Raw genomic sequence first — 18353 nt, 5'->3', positions numbered from 1 at the left:
GGGTCCCTATTTCCTGACTCTACTTTCAGGAGGGTGACCTGGAAAGATATTTCTTTTGCAGGATCATGTGAGATTGGGCTTCCAGAATGATGCTGGCATATTTATTTTGACTGATGTTCAATTACATTAGACATAGTTCTAATTCAGGTCTCTGAGTACTCATTATCTGTGTTCTGAGCATGGTTTCACCTCTGATATGTAACATCCAAGGGCTGCAGGAATGGCATCAAATAGCCTTATATCTTTGCCACTCTCACTCAGAATAGTCACCCCATCTCCTCTATAAGTTCTATGTCATGGCAGTCCTTTGGTGGGGGGTTGGGAGGCTGCATCTATTTCTTGTGAGAGCTTTCAAGATTATTGCTGCTTCATGCCTATAGATCATTCTGATTGATGTAGTGATGCTATGTTCTTCGTGACATGTATTAAGCTGTCCCAGAGGAGGGTGAGAAATTCCTTGTGCAGAGGGGACTGCTGATTTTGTTCTCCTGGGACAAAATAATCCCCTCCTGCTGGAGGTGGTGATTGGGAAGCAAGGTGCAGTCAACATGAAAAATATCAGTTCTGAAAATGCAATGTTTAAGGCTTAAAGAGTTCAAGACAAGTCATAGTTGGAAGATGTGTTATTCTGTTTTATGCTGTACCATTCTAAATAATAAATTGAATCTATCTATCTAGAATTCAAATTTATCATTTGTGTTTTCCTGTATGCCCTGGATAAATCTTGAGTTTGTGGTTATTATCAAAGAACCATCTTTGGAGACTGGAAGCAGTATTCACAGTAAGTAGATGATGCAATGTCCAAAGTAATGATGAAAGCAATACTAAATAAATAGTAGTTGGATATTTCAGAGGGTAGAAGATTCATATTATACCAGTATAAACATGTTACAAAGAGCCATAACATAATGAGTAATAACAGCATTGTTACCCCTTCTTTTTTGGAGAAAGGTATGATGTTGACAAGGAATGGTTCACTTGATAATAAAGAAAACAAAGAAATAACTCCTGGACCAAACAAGAAGAGATGTTACCTGGGTATCAAGAAGAATTTTTATATGCATCAAGTGGACAATAAACCAATAGCCCATTATTCCAAATCTTCTTTAGTAAATCACAATAGCACTTGCACATGAACTATGAATTTTATGTTACATCTTTATTTAAGTGGTTTATATAGACAAGAGCATTGAAAAAAGTATTTGCCTATGGATCTACCCTCCGGTGCAGTCCTGGGACTGGGGTTTTGGTGGGAGTGATGATTCTTAGGGAGAATTATAAGATGGAGATTATTGTAGTAAAACATTTAGAAACTCAGCTGGAACTTATAGGAAAGAAGTTTGCATTCACAATATTCAAAAAATGGGTAAAAATAGCTCATTATTTGTGCTTGCAGGCATTTCTCCAAGCTAGAAAGGATTAAAACCAAAAATGGAATTAAAACAGAAAATTTTGGGCCAAGGGCATAGCTCAGTGATAGAGCTCCAGCTTAGCATACACAAGGCCCTGGGTTCAATCACCAGCACCAGAAACTAAATAAAAAACAAAAACAAACGGAAAAACAGAAAGTTTTATTTTTTGGGGGGATTTATTTGGGAAGGATTATGTTATTAATATGTGTATAACTGAATATGTTTTAATTGACTGGTGTGTTTAGTAATTGCCCAATAAAGCATAACAAAAACCAAATATATTCAAGAACTTCCATCAAGTGAAGAACAAGGCATTGAGATTTCACAATTGCAAATCTGTGTAAATATTGGACTCATCAAGTTAGATAAACAATATGACTCATTATTTACTCCTTGCTGTGAGAAAAACTTAACACCGAGGACAGATTATTAGGAAAATAAATTCCTTTCTAATTCGTATTGCCAAAGAACCGCCACAAAATTTTCATTGTTCACAAACAGCCAACTTAAAGCAATATTGAAATCCCCACCAAAATAGAAATCATTACAGATATTTTTTGGAAGGCAACCTGGCAGTATTTGTCTGAAATTTGAATGGTTTATCCTATCATTTATATATATAGCAATTTAGTTTATAGAATATTTGCACAAAATTGCAAATATCTATGTAAAAACATATTTACTATCCTCTTGATTACTTAATAAACAATGTCTTAGTCCTTAGTATGTAACAAAATACCACAGACAGGGTTATTTGTAACAGTAGAAATTTATTTCTCACAATTCTCTGTTTTTGAGACATAGGAAGGCAATTAGTTTTGCTGCTAGTGACAAATCAATGTTTTGAATATAAACAGCACTGAAAAATGTGAAAGAAAGCTTTAAAGCATTGATTCTAAACTTACATTCACTTCATTAATGTGCATACATCTTTTTCATACATCATTTCATTTTGGTTTTGTGATCAATCACTGCTTCAAATTGTATATTCTGTATACGACTTAAAGCTGCCAAGGCACGTTCAGGAAGAAACCTACATTAAAAATAAAAAGGAAAAAGAATAAAGTCAGTTTAAAATCTCTGACTCTGAAGTCACTTGTTTGTTGTCAGTTAAAATGACCTGAACATTGAGTTTTATCTAGCTCGCATTTAATTTTCCTCTCTTCCATAGTGTCCCCCTCTTTTGCGAGTCTCTTACCATTGGTAGTCCATATTGCATGCAAAGATAAAACACTGAACACAACACTCTTCTCACCCTCCCATCTTACTTGAGAAAAATTGTATAAGATCTTATTTCATTAACGATCTAAAACTGAAGATCTGAGCTCATTACTGAAACCGCTGCTTAATCTTGATGTCAACAGCATACAGCACAAGAACCCATTCCATCCATTCCTCCACCTCTTCCTTAAGGACAACTGAGTATCTGTTACATACTCTGTAAAAAGGCAAACTAAAGAAACTAAAAAATAGCTACTGCCTTTAAGGAATTTATTCCTTAGTTGAGAGTCTAATAAGGCAAACTTGAAACACAATCACTGAAAAATATCAACCACATGCAATTAAGGGCTGGAAACATGAGGAGGGTTAATAAGGGCTGGAATGTCAGAAAAAAAAACTTCGAAAAGACAATTGTATGTTCAAGCATGGATAAAATTTTAATAGACCAATGAAAGAAGAGGGTATGTCTGAGTGGAAAGGGACAGAAATAATATGTTCTACAAATAAAGTCATATTGAAAGTCATTTTGGTATTATTCTCTAATTAAAGATTCAATTCCCTACCTTGGGATGGGAGGCTAGATGACGGAAGGATCAAAGTGAGGCTGGGAGGACCAAGAAAGGAGCTGGTGCAGGCCTTTCAACCACTTTTTTATTTTTTAAATCTTTTTCAGTACTGGGGATTGAACCCAGGGCCTTGTGCTTGCAAGGCAAGCACTCTACCAACTGAACTATATCCCCAGCCCCTTTCAACTACCCTTGAAAAGAAACCTTCATACTAGTAATTGTATCTGCTCACAAAATATGTCTCTCTGAAGAGGAAATAAGTGTAAAGAAGATTAACAAGATGGTCCTGTTGCTGAAATAGACAAATTCATAATTAGAGTTGGAGATTTTTAAGGATCTTCTCTCAATGATTATTTATTTGGTTATTTATTTGTTTGGAAGACACTACTTAGTTTGTTCTTTATTTACATTGGAAAGTCACGGGTTACTTATCAACAAAATGACTGTCCAGGGCAGAGAAACCTAATGATTTTTATGTACAGGCTCATCCCTGGGGATCACACTTTCTGAGGGGCCTTATCTGGCCCCTTCCCAGGTCTCCAGGAACCAACTGTAAAGAGGTAGGAAACAAAAGCCATTCTGACCTTGGCACTTGCTTTTGGCCCAAGGGGAGGTGGCAGCTGGTGGTGTTCTAGTCCCTCCCCAGTGGGTGTGGGTTCTCTCAATTACTGATGGAGCAAGTAGACAAAAAATCAGTAATGCTATGGAAACTCTGAATAGCTTTATCAACCAATTTGACTCCTAATTGACATTTATAGAACACTCAACAAGAGCAGAGTACTCATTCTTTTCAGGTGCACCTGGAACACTTTCCAAGATAAACCATGAATACTCATCTATACTATATATTTGTCTCTGGAATGAAATATATCAGCGATATGAAACATATCTCAATAAATTTTTAATATTCAGTTAATATAATGGAATTAAATTAGAAATGAATGGCAGAAAAATCTCTAGAAAATTTCCCCAAATATTTAGAAACTAAAAAGCAGATTTCAAAGAGTCCATAATACAAAAGGAGAATTAGAAATATTTTGAACAGAATGTAAATGAAAACACAAAATGTCAAAATTTGTGGGATAGACAGAACAAAAGGGCTACATTTGGGGAAATTAATAGCAAAAAATGACTTTTTGAAAAAAATTGATATATATATATATACACACTGTGTATATATATATATATATACACACAATGGAATACTATTCAGCTTCATAAAAGAAGGAAATTGTGCAACATGCAACAACATGGATAAACCTTGAGGACATTGTGCAAGGACATGAACCACTCACAAAAATATTAATGCTGCATAGTTCCACTATATGAGGTATCTAAAATTGTCAAATTCAGAGAACTGAACAGTGCAATGGTGGTTTCTAGGTACTGATGGAAAGGGAACTGGGGAATTAATGATAGAATTTTAGTCAAACAAGATATTTGAACAAACTAGCAGGGTGTGGTGGTGCACACCTGTAATTCCAGCAACTGGGGAGGCTGAGGCAGGAGGATCGCAAGTTTGAGGTCAGATTCAGTAATTAAGGGAGATCCTTAGCAATGTAGTGAGACTGTCTCAAATCTCAAAAACAAAGAAAGGAAGGAAGGATGAAAGAAACAAAAAGAAAAAGAAAAAGACTGGGATGTAGTTCAGTGGTAAACACCCCTGGGTTCAATCCCCAGTACTGGGGTGGGGGGTGGGGGGAGAATAAGCTCTAGAAATCTGAAGTGCAATACTGTGTCTACAATCAATACGAGTGTAATGTACATTTAAAAATCTGTTAAGATGTACATTTCATGTTGTTCTTAGCACAATAAAATAAAAAGGAGAAAGTATCAATTCAATGAACTCCTCCAAATTAAGAAATTAGAAAAAGAGCAAATTAAATGCAAAGTAAGCAGAAGCAAATTATATGTATCAGAGAAGAAATTAACTAGAATATTAAAATGGTAAAAATCAATTAAACTAAACACTAGTGTTTTGAATAGATCAATAAAATTGACCTTTAACTATATGAATGAGAAGAAAAGAGAGGAAACAGAAATAATCAATATCAAGGATAAGAAATTCTAAAGATTTACAGGACAATAAGGGAATGTGATGTACAAATTTATGCCAGTATTTCTGACAACTTAGATGAAATGGAAAAAATTCCCTGAAAGGCACATTACCAAGAATAAATAAGTAGCTTGAATATCCTATGGTTATTAAAGAAATTAAAATTGTAATTACAAACTTTCCCACTGAGAAAATTATAGGCCTAGTACCTTTGCTGGTGAATTCTATCAAATGTTTAAGGAGGAAATAATACCAATACCACACAAGCTATTCTGGAAAATAGAAGAGGAAAACTCTCCAGTTCACTCTGGAAGTTGTAATTACCCTGATACAAAATGAAATACAGTACAATATAGGATTGGTTTATCTTTTAGAATGAATCAATGTAATTCATGATATTAAACCTAAATGGAAAGATCATAAGAACTTCTCTATATATTCAGAAAAATCATCTGACAAAATTTTGTCAAAGTGGTAAAAGAAAGAAAATCCATCAACCTTAATATAAGAACATCTGCGATGAAAAATAATTTATAGCTAACATCATACATAATAGTGAAAGACTGAACATTTTCCTCCTAAAATCAGGAAGAACACTTGGATGATGCTCTCTGTAGTTCTATTCAACACTGAACACTGAATTAAGGCAAGAAAAAGAAATAAAATTACGTAAAGGAAGAAATAAAAATTTCTTTTTAAATGATTGTGTAAAAAGTCTGATGGAATCTACAAAAAACAGTGAGTTTAGCAAGTAAGTTTAGCACGGTTACAGAATATAAGAACGAAATGCAAAAATCAAATATATGCTAGCAACAAACAATGAAGAAGAGAAAAAATTGATGCATGCCATTTTTTCAAGCATTAAAACCATGAAATACTTGGGATAAATCTGATGAAAGATGTGCAAGACTTGAACACCAGAAACTACAAAATACTGCCTAAGAATTTTGAAGACGATAAAACAAAACAGGAAAGATATATTGTGTTCTTGGACCGGATGGATCGATATTGCTATTTTGTTACTTCTCCTCCAATTGTTCTATAGTTGGAGATCAATGCAATCTTCAACAACATCCCAGCAGGTTTTTAAAACAGAACTTTTATAAACTACTTCATGATATTATGTGCTTTAAAAACTGACCTTCCTTCTGTTTGAATAGTCTTCAGCAAAGATTGGGCAGAGATGGTAGAGAAAAGGAATCATTTCCTATTTTTTAAAATGAGTGAGACAAAAATAGAGGAAACTTAAGTATTCTCCCCAGGAGTGGAGGGTCTCCATAACAACTTTTACAACTGAAAGACCATCAATACATAGTATAGTTCTATGTACAAAGAGTACAAATAGTTCCATTTGTATTTTAACTGTTCTGTGCTGTACTTACTTCTCCAGTATTAGAGAAATACCAATGTATGATGGAACAAATATCATTTTTTTATTGGTGAGTATTCCATCTATCAGACTTCTTGCAACTTCATCCGTGTTTAATACAGGCCATAATCTGTGATTAAAAAGAAAAAGTCTTTTTTTTTCATTTTTAAAAAGATTTGTTTATTTGAGTGCTGGAGATTAAATCTAGGGCCTCACATGTGCTAAGCAAGTGCTTTACCACCGAGCTAAACCTCAGGAACCTAGTGTTAATGTTTTTAATTAATAAAGATAAACAAATTAAGAGATCCTTTCACCAAAATTAGAATTAGGTTTTAAAATATTCCAGGTTTCACCACATAAATGTCACTTCCCTTCTTCCCCCACATCTCATATTGATGTTTTGTAAATACAGTCTTATACTTTTCATATCTAGTAGGTGTATTTCTTAGCTCACACAGTATAAATATCAAAGTGGTGGAGAGGCATTAGATGGTAAGGAATAGAGGAACCAGGGAATAAGGAAGAGTACTTTATGTTAGCACTGTGGCTGCTGTTGTGGACAATATAAAATTGGCACATATCCTTACTTTCCCATACTGTATTTGAGGAAGATGAATCACTATTGGGAAAGGGGGATACTGGGTATAATTCAATGTGGAGGTGTGGTTTCCAGGATAGAAGTCTTTCTCCATTCTCTAAATGTGCCTCTCTAGCCCACTCTTCCCCATTCCTGCTCACTCTTGGCACCCAAGTGTGTGTTGATCTTTTTGCTGGACATAAATAAACACCAGTTGCCTAATTAACTGGAATCTGATCATTCCTGCTAGTCCCTAATTTGTTTTACCCCCCTTTATTTATTTAATTTCAAAGTAAAACTTAAAGGTAATAAAATAATAAGAAAAAAAATCCTCCCTCTTAGCCAACTTAAAAAGTTTCTGATATAGTTTTCATATCAATTTCTCATGCCATATTCCTATCCTAACTTGGTTTTGACTTTACCTTGTGCTTGGGTTTTTGGTGAACCCAGTATCCACAAAAACTGGGCAGAGACATGAAGTTTTGATACCAGTTTTCCCCAAGGTTTCAAGTTCTGATGTCAGAGCTCTGTGAAAGCCAACAGCAGCAAATTTGCTGGAACTATAAGAGAATTATCAACCATCATCAGTTAAAAGAGAGCAAGACAGTTAGCTTTCTGTAAGAAGGCAGAATCATTTGGTTTGAGCAAGAAGTCAAATCCCCAAAGTCATCTACTTGTGGTTTTTCTGAGAGAATGAATGATCATTCATTTTCTTTTACATTTTCATATATGATTAAACAGAATTCTGAGTATACCAAATTACTTTTTTTCTTTTTTGTTGCTGGGAATTGAACCCAGGGCCTCTTGCTCATTCTAAGTGTGTGCTCTATCCCTGAACTATATATTCCCAGTCCCTCTACCCAAATTCTTAATTAGCGACCATAGCAAAAGAACAATCATAACTTTATTGACTGATGCTCACTTTTCCACCCTACATATAAAGTTTTTCCAGTCAATCTTCAAAATATTTTCTAATCAGTTTTTATTACTGTTTTTATTTAGAAAAATATGAATCATGAAAAACATATTTAGAAATACTACAAAACTAATATCCGTTTTGACAAACTTCTGTGGGATTCCATATGTTTTTCCTCTTTTGGTGACCAAGCTGATAGTTTCCTTCTTGACACTGGTGCCACTTTGTCATCTAAATTGCATTAAGAGAATTTGACGTTCAAGGACTTCAGATAGTGGTTAGGTGTGTTTTCTATGTGCCATCAGCACATGTCTTTATCTTCTTTTCTTTTCTTTTCTGATTTTTAAAATGAAGATTCTAAAATATAAGACTATCTTGAATATTCAAATACCATATGTGTAATCACTTTATTTATATGGATTTATTTGTTAATTATATAAATGTTTTTGACCCATTGACACATAACAATGATGTTAGAGACTGGTTCTTTTCTCCAGGGAGAAGAAAAGGAAAATTGTTATTACATTGAATTTCTACACTTAAAATATTAAAACAACAGAAATGTTTAATCTGTGAAATTCTTATTTGCATTTTAAGACGATAGAGGCCATAAGTGTGTGTAATGGCAATCTACCTTACATTGAAATTTAGCTATATCTGTGACTGCACTGAGTGTCAGAAATAATTTGATTCTTAACTCAATTTAACCTTGAATGTGTATGTATAAGTAAATAAAAGATCAACTAACTACCAACCCACACACCTACCCATTGATACTCATATATTGGTAGAGGTTTTTTTCTGAGGTTAATATAAAGCATAGTAAGGAAGGGAGATACCGTTAGCAGAGTTTACAAGGAAAGGATATTTTGTAAACATTTTATGCTTAAGGCCTCCTACCTCCTTCCTTTATGTTCTTAATAGGGTCTGGGGGTGTGGTGTCTGCATCCTTTTACTCAGGTAGAGGCCCCCCTACCATATGCACATATACACATGCACAAATGAACTTTCATTATGCAAACACCACTGGAAAATGTTTTGATCCAGAGTCCACTCTGATTGGCTTATCTTGGACAGACTGGCCATACTATAGATTTATGTTTGCTTTAACTTCTGTATGTTTTGTTTCTTATGGTATGTGTTTCTGATTTCTTCTGTCAACATCTCTCATTCCAGGATATTATGGAAACATTCTTGGTATTTCTACTTTCTTACATCACTCTACAGAGGAGTTTTCAAAAATCTAAAAATATTTAAAATAAAATTACAATCAGTTTCATTGTTTTAGGAGAAGTCATTTAAAAAAAATATTCTAACTTACTCTTCAAATTCTGCAACTCCAAATTACTTTGCTGTGAGCATTGAAATTTGAAGACTAATAATCACTCAAAAGTACAGAAATATGTAGTACTGCTGGCAAGTGATACTTACCAATATGGAATAAGATAGGGAATTACTCCATGACCGCACACTGAAGCCACTGTCACGATATGGCCGTGATTTCTCTTTATCATTGAAGGAAGAAGTGCTTTTATGATCTTAATGCCAATGCAGAAAGAAGAGAAACAATGACAAAGGCATTAAGTTTCTAAATCAGGTTATCCTATTTTTGTTAAGACAGAATGGCAGGCTAGTGATATGGCTCAGTGGTATAGCACATACCCGGCTGGTATGAGGCCCTGGATTGGATGCCCAGACCACAAAAAGAGGATGGCATTTGAGAGAACTTTACATGAAATCATATACTTGCAAAATTTTATGACAATTTCTACAAAACGAGAGAAATGAAAAAGATAAACATGTATTGGTTTGAGCTGGCATTGAGTGCTATGCCTTGTCTGTCACCTGCTAGGAACACATCTCAATATTCCCCCTTCCCTTCAGAACACCACACACACACACACACACACACACACACACAATAGCTCCTTTTGGGATATTTCATCTAAACAATATTATGGCTATTTTTTACAGTGCTGGGGAGAGAACTCAAGGCCTCATGCCTGCTAGGCAAGCACTGTACCACTGAACTGTACTTCTAGCCCTCACAATATTATTAAGGGAGAAATTCAGTTTTCAGAACTGAAAGAAATCCCTATGATAATCTGGTATTTTGTAATTTTGTTTTTGTTTGGGGATTTATCATTCTAATGACATGAGTTGAAATCTGTCAACTGTCAAACAGTTGAGAAGAATAAACCAAGAGTCTTACAGTGACCCAAATCATTATGTAGGATGAGTAGATTCACTATCTCCTTATTCATAATATTATAGAAATTACATAGTATCATATGATACTATAATATACACATACAATATACATATGTAATATACTATAATATACTATATATGTATAGTATATGTCCATGTTACAGGAAACAAAAAAATCTCCCCCTGCCACTGCCAAACTTTACTGTTTTGTGAAAAATATCAATAATATTTTATAATCTTACCCCATAGACCTATGCAAATTTATCAGGCAAAAACTACCAAACCAAGCCACCTACAAATTCTGGACCCACAGAAAGTATAAGGGGATATGATTGCTTATTGTTGCTTAAACTTCTAAGTTTTGATGTAAGTTGTTTTGCAGCTATAGGTAGCTAATGTACCCAGAGGAGCAGTTTTGTGGGCATGATAATTAATTCATATTAGCATGTATGAAGAGCTGGAAAAGGTAAAGAGACACATCTTTTGCTGTCTTCCAGAATCCAGATTTACCCTAGGTTCTACATTACTAGTAGGCCTGGAAAATTAATTCATATAAATGCTTTCTACAAAGATGTGTTGAAACTCATATTTCTGTTTCCCATAAAACTAACCAATTATAAGAAATCTCTTTCCTTCCTTCCTTCCTTCCTTCCTTCCTTTTTCTTTTCTTTCTTTCTTTCTTTCTTTCTTTCTTTCTTTCTTTCTTTCTTTCTTTCTTTCTTTCTTTCTTTCCTTCCTTCCTTCCTTCCTTCCTTCCTTCCTTCCTTCCTTCCTTCCTTCCTTCTTCTTCTTCTTCTTCTTCTCTTTCTTTCTTTCTTTCTTTCTTTCTTTCTTTCTTTCTTTCTTTCTTTCTTTCTTTCTTTCCCTCTCTCTCTCTTTCTTTATTTCTTTTTTATACTGGGAATTGAACCCAGGGCCTTGACACATTCTAGGCAAGTGCTTCACCACTGAGCTTCGTATCCACCCCCTTTGGAAACACTTTATTTTGAAACAGGGTCTCACTAGGTAGTACAGGATGGCCTTGAACTTGTGATCCTCTTGTGTAAGCCTCCTGAGTAGCAGGGATTACAGGCATGTACCACCTCACCCAGCAAGTTGTATTTCTAAGTTTTAGCATTCCATGGGTCTAGAACTTATCTCAGAGTCCTACCCAGAAGTGTACCCAACCCCTGCATACATCTAAGTACTTACTTCTGATGTCTTTACAGTTCTAAAATTTCATGAAAGGAGGTCACAAATGAATGTACACTGTGTATCTTTCCTCTAAAGCACTGAAAAGATGCACACTGATGACCCTTAACAAACCTTCACAAATATTTGTTAAAGACCTGGTGCATGCCAACTATGTATTTAATACTGGTGGATAAGACAGACCAAGTGGCTCATATTCTAGTGTGTTGTGCCCCCTTGAACTTTAACCTTCTGTCAGATACTCTGTGCCTCTTCCCAAACAAACTTGATAATTCCTGATTTAAGAAAATGATCTGGCCTGTTTCCCACCCCCAAGTGTGTGAACTCAATTATGAACTCCATGTATCTTCAGTGAAGGTGTACAGGTGTGTAAAGACCAGAAATGTTTCTGATTATACTCACCCAAAAATGTCCCAGGATGTTGACTTCAAATGTTTTGGTAATTTCTTCATCCTTGGTACTAAGAAAATCCGCTGGATATACTACTCCAGCATTATTCACCACAATGGTTACATCACCCACTTCTTTCTTTACCTTTTACAATTGAAAGGACACATCAGTTGGGTCTATTATACAAACTCAAAGTTTTGGGGTTATTTTTTATTCTACTGAGTGAGGTCTCAGAGTTCAGGCTTGAAAAAGTTTCTAGTTCAAATAATAGATGCAAAGGCAAAACTGTCATAAATGCGGGCTAAAATTCTTTTAAACATCTAAGTTTCAGTACCAGTACAAAATGGATTTTGAAAGCTTATCAATAAGGTGAATTTAATATTTGTGTTGATAAATTAATATGTAAGTTCTGATTAAGTATTTTTAAAGTGCTGATTGAGTTATCGCAATTCCACCACCTACAAGCTACATGATCTTTGTTTGGCTTAATTAACCTCCTTGAGCCTAAATTAGCTCATCTACAAAATGAGATTAATAGAATCATTGAACTAAACTAACTTAAAGAATGCAATAATTTATTCAAGTGTTAGGTTCATTGTGAGCACTTGATATTAAAATTTGTTATAACTTTTTTTTTTTTTTTTAGGAGTTGGGGATTGAACCTAGGGCCTCACACATGCTAGGCAAATGCTCTACCACTGAGCTACATCTCTGGTCTTAGAATTATTATAATTATTACTACATTTTCCTTACAAGAGTTGATGAGCACTAAAACTTAAAAATCTCACAAAGGAAATATTAAAGGAAGAAAACTTACTGCAAAAATACAAGAACTGAAAACTAGCAAGTAATCCATTTTTCCTACTGATAAATCTTTTGTCAGTTACTCTGGGCCACTGCTAACACTTCTGATCAGAATGAAATCTATTAATAATATGAGACCATCATAATGAGCAGAGTTGAGTGACTTTTATACAACAAAAAAGTGTACGTATCGTATCCTTCTTTGGTTACATTACTTCATTTGGCAGTACAGTCTAATTTAAATCAGACATAAAGTACCTTTTTATTTTGCATGTCAGGGGCAATTGATACAAAATCATCACAAGAAATGTGTGACCTGAATTCTCACCTGATTCACGGAGTTGTAAATCTCTTCTCGGTTACTGCAGTCTACCACAAATACATGCACAGTGACCCCTAATTTTCGACATTCTGTTGCAGTCTCCTCAACACCATGCTGTAATAGGGGAAAAAAAATTCAGGAAAGAGTGGAAGAAAAAGCACTGGACAAGAAAAAATTTAGAAATATTAAAATTCACCTCCAACCTCCTTATTTTTAAGAAACTTCTTGATTGTTTGCTTAATTTGCAATGAGATTCTACCTAACTTTTCTGCCAGGCAATGCTCAGATTAGTACCAAAGCAAAATCAAAAAGCAAAACCAAACCAACAAAAACCCCTAAAACAAATGAACGAAAAATCCCCCCAAAATCACTTTTCATGTTTTTTTTTTCCTAGCTTTTCATCTTGACCTGGAGGTCCTTTAGTAGGTAGTTTCTCTAAAGAGGGCTACTTTTGTAGTTTGAAGAATAGTCATGATGGGGCTCTTTGTGGTGTCATGCAGGCAGATGATTAGTAAGAAAGAAGAAAAAAAGTTCATTTAACACACATATGATGAGCACCAAGCATGTAATGTAGGCAGTAAGGTGTGGAATAGCAGTTCTAAAGTAGCGATAATCCTAAACTGTATGCTTCCACATGTTTTTCTCAAGGATTCTGATTTATTCCTCTGGTAGCAAAAGGTAAAAGAAGGATCCTTAATTGAGAAAGATTTTCACTGGAGATCATGTCACCATCCTATGAGACAATAACAGTAAATTTTTCAGGTGGTCAGGGTCATGGGAAGGACTCTCAAATTTAGGTAACCTTGTACATAACTCTAGGATATGAAAACAGGGAAATTTATTTTTGGATCAAATTCATAGATTTCTTTCCTAAGATAAAATTGTCCTAATGTTTCTTTTTTTTTTTTTCCTCATATCTCAAACTGACTTTTATTTCACTTATAACATGGACTCATGTGAAAATATGTTTAATATAACACATCATATTTTCTTTTTTTCTTTTTTTTATTATTGTATACAAATGGGATACATGTTGTTTCTCTATTTGTACATGGAGTCAAGGCATACCATTTGTGTAATCATACGTTTACATAGGGCAATGATGTTTGATTCATTATTTTTTTCCCTTCCCCCCCAACCCTCCCACCCCTCTTTTCCCTCTATACAGTCCTTCTTTCCTTCATTCTTACCACACTCCTTATCCCTAACCCTAAACCTAACCCTAAACCTAATGCTAATGTCCTAATGTTTCTTGACTTGCATTTCTGGAAAATTAGAATTCTTTTCAAGTTTTGACATCTGTTGATTTCTAAAGAGAAGATTATATGGTTTTTAAAATTATACTTTTCCCCTCACACTTTGTAAACTATTCTCTGTGGTGAAGAGGTGAGGACATGTCAAAAGTCCTTTCCTATGCATACTGGGATAATAGTGGTGTGGCCATTATTTGGGGTCATCCCTGAGGGAATGGGGGTGCTGGTTTTCCTTCACCAACATTGCCTCCCCTGCATTCTCTGTATTTCACTATTTGTGGGTAAACCCCAGAGCAGCAGCCTGAAATTCCAAAGAACAGTCTTTAACAGAGACCAGGACTATTATAGCAAAACCAGTGTTCCTTCAATTAGCCTTTTGAGAGGTTGCAGAAGAGTAAAAGGGGAGCCGGTCAGGAGAGTCACTGACTACTTCAGCTCCAGCAAGTAGCTTGCTCATTGCCAGAGTGCGTAGAGGACTATGTAGTTCTCCACTCTGTCTCTAGATTCAAGACCATAGACAGCATTAGTAACCAAAGCTTACATCAGGTTCTTTGACGAATAAAAATTTCTTTGATCATATCATCCAGCTGGAGTACCTCAAGATATGGTGCCTTATCTTTTTATAAGTGAAATGCATGCTTCGGCTTCAGTATCAGTGTGCATTGTGAGTTCCGCTTGTCACTGTGTTCCTAAAGCAGAGTTTAGATGGAACAAGGGCCAAACTTGCCTGTCATCTTGGAAGGCAAAAGGAGCCAGCTATGACAAAAATCCAGTTGGTCCTTGACCAAAGGAAATCAGATTTACACTGGTAACCTTAGAGTGAATCATTTTAATCTTTTAAATGTTTAACCATAAAATTCAAGAATTTGCAGAGAATTCACAAGGTTGGGTTACCCATCATTCAGGCAGAACCTTAAGTCATTTTTAATATGACTTCTTTCGAATTTTACTTTTGCCTTGTCACTGGAAATGTTAAAATTTTTTAAAAAAATGTAATGAATGTAGTCCTCTCTCCAAAAAGGGATATCTGGAAAGAGATCCAAAGGTTAAATTTCATCAAGCCTTTTCAAGGATTTATGAATACCTGAGAAAAGCAGGCAATAGTTTTCCCCATTTTAAAATTCTTGTTATAATCTAAAAAAGTTTTTGGGAATTTCTTCAAGGATCAAATACATACCAAATCATTTTCAATTCATCTATTATATAAATATCAATTCAGCTATTATGTAAACGCTCACATCTGTTAAGTAAGAAAATATCAATTTTTTCTTCAAAGATATTCTTCATTATCCAGAAAGAGCTAGAGAATTAGTTCCTTAAGTTCAGAAGATATTTTTGAAGTCTTTAGGAAAACAGGTGTCAACTAGACATGATGGCAAAGAAAATGAGAGTAATGATTTAATGGCAATTTAAATCTCAATGTGATTGGTGGAAAATCTGATTTTCAAAACATTTTGTTAACTATGGCCTATAGATTATAACTGTGTGTTAATGTAAATTCATCAGTTGTAACAAATGTACCACCCTGGTGGGGGATGTTGATGGAGGAGGTTATGCATGTGTGGAGGTGGGTGGACCACAGGAAATATTTGTACCTTTCTCTCAATTTTGCTGTTAAGCTTCTCTTTAAAAACAAATTATTTAAATATAATCAAACAAAAAAGACCTAAAGATTTTTTTTAAAGGAAAATAAAAAGAGATCACTAAATTAAAAAAATATTTTTGGTACATATATTCATAGTCTTGCAAGTATTTATAAGTTTAGATAAATCATATAAAATATCAGTTATTTCAGGTTTTGGGGCTAGTTAAGATAGCATTTATAAACAAGAGTATAAGAGAAAAATGTCTAAGAGAAAGCCTGACTCTCTGCACATAGATTTTATTTAACACAATTAATGTTAACCATGTGCCAGGCATTATTCTAAGCTATTAAAATACATATTTAATCCTCTTATCTAAGAGTTGGCAACATTTTTATGTAATAGGCCAAAGAGTAAATATTTTAGGTATGTGTGTGTGAGAGATGGGAGGCACTAAGTGTTTTAATAGCATGTTCTTCTTTGTTTCTTTGGGTTTTGTTTTGATAACCCTTTGGAAGTGTAAGCATTATTCTTAGCCCAACAGGCTGTCATGGCTAGATTTGACCCTTAGCTATAAATTGGTGGGCTTCTTGACTACCCCTAAGGTATTATCCCCATTTCAAAGATAGGAAGATTGGGGCCGAGAGAACTTGTGACTTGGCTACTTTAAGCAGCTTGGAATGGTCTTGGCTCTATGTTTTTTGTTATTCTAAGCATAACCTATACCTTATGGCATAAAAATCACTGCTCAGGTCTTAATTATGTTCCCTTCATAAAATCAACCTGATGCAACTGTATAAAAGGCTACAGAAAATGTATCCAGCTTTCAGAAGAGAAATACTAAGATAAGCAGATGCTAAATCAAGTAATAAAATATGTGTCTTACTTTGTGAGTTTGAAAAATTGGCAGTTACATCCATTACCTTATTAATATCCCACAGAATGAGTCTGCTTTTCCGCTTTGCAAATTCATAGGCAGTCAGTCTGCCTATTCCATGCCCAGCTCCGGTAATGAGAACAATCTCCCCAGCCACAGATTTTCTCTTCTGGGGAAGGAAAAACTTCACCAATGACTCCAAGTAGGAGTAGATGATAGTGATCAGAAGCAGGAGAATATCCAAGAAAATGTTCATGGCTCAGTTCTATTCTCTTCCTCTGACTTTCTTTGTGTAGTCCTCAGAAAGAGATGCCCTCTGCACAGAGCACTGGCGAAGACCTGTGTGCCCAGGTGTTGAAAGGAGAGCTAGGTAAGGAAGGCTTTTGTCTCCATGTTCTGATGAGTCAGAGCCACCTCTGAATTTTTGAAGTGATACCAGCGCTAGCAGAAGCTTAGCACAGGTCAAGGGAATATGCTCTTTGGTCATGTTTATCTGAGAGCAGTTGTGTACCATGTTTCAACATGGAATTTCACCTCTAGAATTACTTCTAGATAATGACCTTGTATCTTTCTGTAAATTGAGTGTGTGTGTGTGTGTGTGTGTGTGTGTGTGTGTTTATTTATTTTTAAGAAGAGAAAAGGAGAAAGTAAGATTATTATCTAAGAAATTAAAACATGGGTCAATGAAGTGTAGTGGTTTGATTCATTAATTCACAAAATCTCAGCATTAATACTATATTTCAGCTGGCTAATTATCTTACATGTGATTCTTGTTTCTCAGAAAATCTTTTGAGGTTGAGGGTGATTTTAGGTTATATAAGACACTCAGTTCCTTTTGTGATAATATTGGAAAGAGCATTAGACCAGGTGTCAGAAGTATCAACATCTAAGACATCTGTTTTACTTCAGGTATCTATAAACAAATTACATAAACTTATGTTGGCTTATGAGCAGTAAAATGTATTTCTCACTGTTCTGGAGGCTCTGAAGTCCAAGATCAAAGAGTGTTAGGTGCCAGAAGAGTCCGTATCTAGTGAGGACTGACTTTCTGTTTTACAGAATGTTTTCATTTTACTGTGAACACACATGGCAGAAGGAGGAAGGGAACTCTCTATGACTTTATAAGGGCACTCATCCACTGGCCAAGTCCTCATGATCAAATCACCTTCCAAAGGTCCTGCTTCATAATATTATCACATGGGGGTTATGCTTTTAACATATGAATTTGAGGGGAACACATACCATCTATAGCAACTTCCAAGTCAAAGAGTAGAAAGAACTCTTGTTCATCAATAGATGAATGGTATAGTACACACACACACACACACACACACACACACACACACACTGGAATATTATTCAGCTTTTAAAATGAAGGAACTTTTCTGCTCTGGAGTCTGAGACAAGAGGATTGTAAGTTTGAGGCCAGCCTGGAGAAGTTAGTAAGACCCTGTCTCAAAAAAGTTCTGGAGATGATGTAGCTGAGTGGAAGAGAACCTCTGGATTCAATTGTGGGTTTAATTCCCAGTAATGAGAGGGAGAAAAAAAAGGAAGGAAATTTTGTCACATGCTACAACATGGAGGAACCTCAAAGACATTATGCCA

The 18353-nt window shown here is 35.1% G+C and overlaps 1 protein-coding gene across 1 annotated transcript; it reads right to left on the bottom strand.

Moving 5' to 3' along the window:
- Positions 1-2164: 2164 nt before the first annotated feature.
- Hsd17b13 (hydroxysteroid 17-beta dehydrogenase 13) lies at positions 2165-17191 on the bottom strand. The gene is made up of 7 exons (XM_047565642.1): positions 16795-17191; positions 13042-13149; positions 11922-12053; positions 9549-9655; positions 7624-7761; positions 6638-6754; positions 2165-2445 (listed from the first exon to the last, which is right to left on the bottom strand). The coding sequence occupies exons 1-7, from the start codon at positions 17002-17004 to the stop codon at positions 2355-2357; spliced, it is 903 nt and encodes a 300-aa protein (XP_047421598.1). The 5' UTR covers positions 17005-17191; the 3' UTR covers positions 2165-2354.
- Positions 17192-18353: the final 1162 nt, after the last annotated feature.

Source organism: Sciurus carolinensis, chromosome 10 (genome assembly GCF_902686445.1).
Source record: "Sciurus carolinensis chromosome 10, mSciCar1.2, whole genome shotgun sequence".
Lineage (NCBI taxonomy): Eukaryota > Metazoa > Chordata > Mammalia > Rodentia > Sciuridae > Sciurus > Sciurus carolinensis.
This window is presented reverse-complemented; position numbering and strand designations above follow the sequence as displayed.

Bases quoted from the DNA above. Each gene is read 5' to 3' on its own strand.
- Hsd17b13 (XM_047565642.1), bottom strand. From the start codon at position 17,004: ATGAACATTTTCTTGGATATTCTCCTGCTTCTGATCACTATCATCTAC. The intron at 6,755-7,623 runs GTAAAGTCAAAA...TTTTAATCACAG, and splicing joins ACCAAAAACCCAAGCACAAG to ATTATGGCCTGTATTAAACA. The intron at 2,446-6,637 runs GTAAGTACAGCA...TTTTTAATGTAG, and splicing joins ATTTCTCTAATACTGGAGAA to GTTTCTTCCTGAACGTGCCT.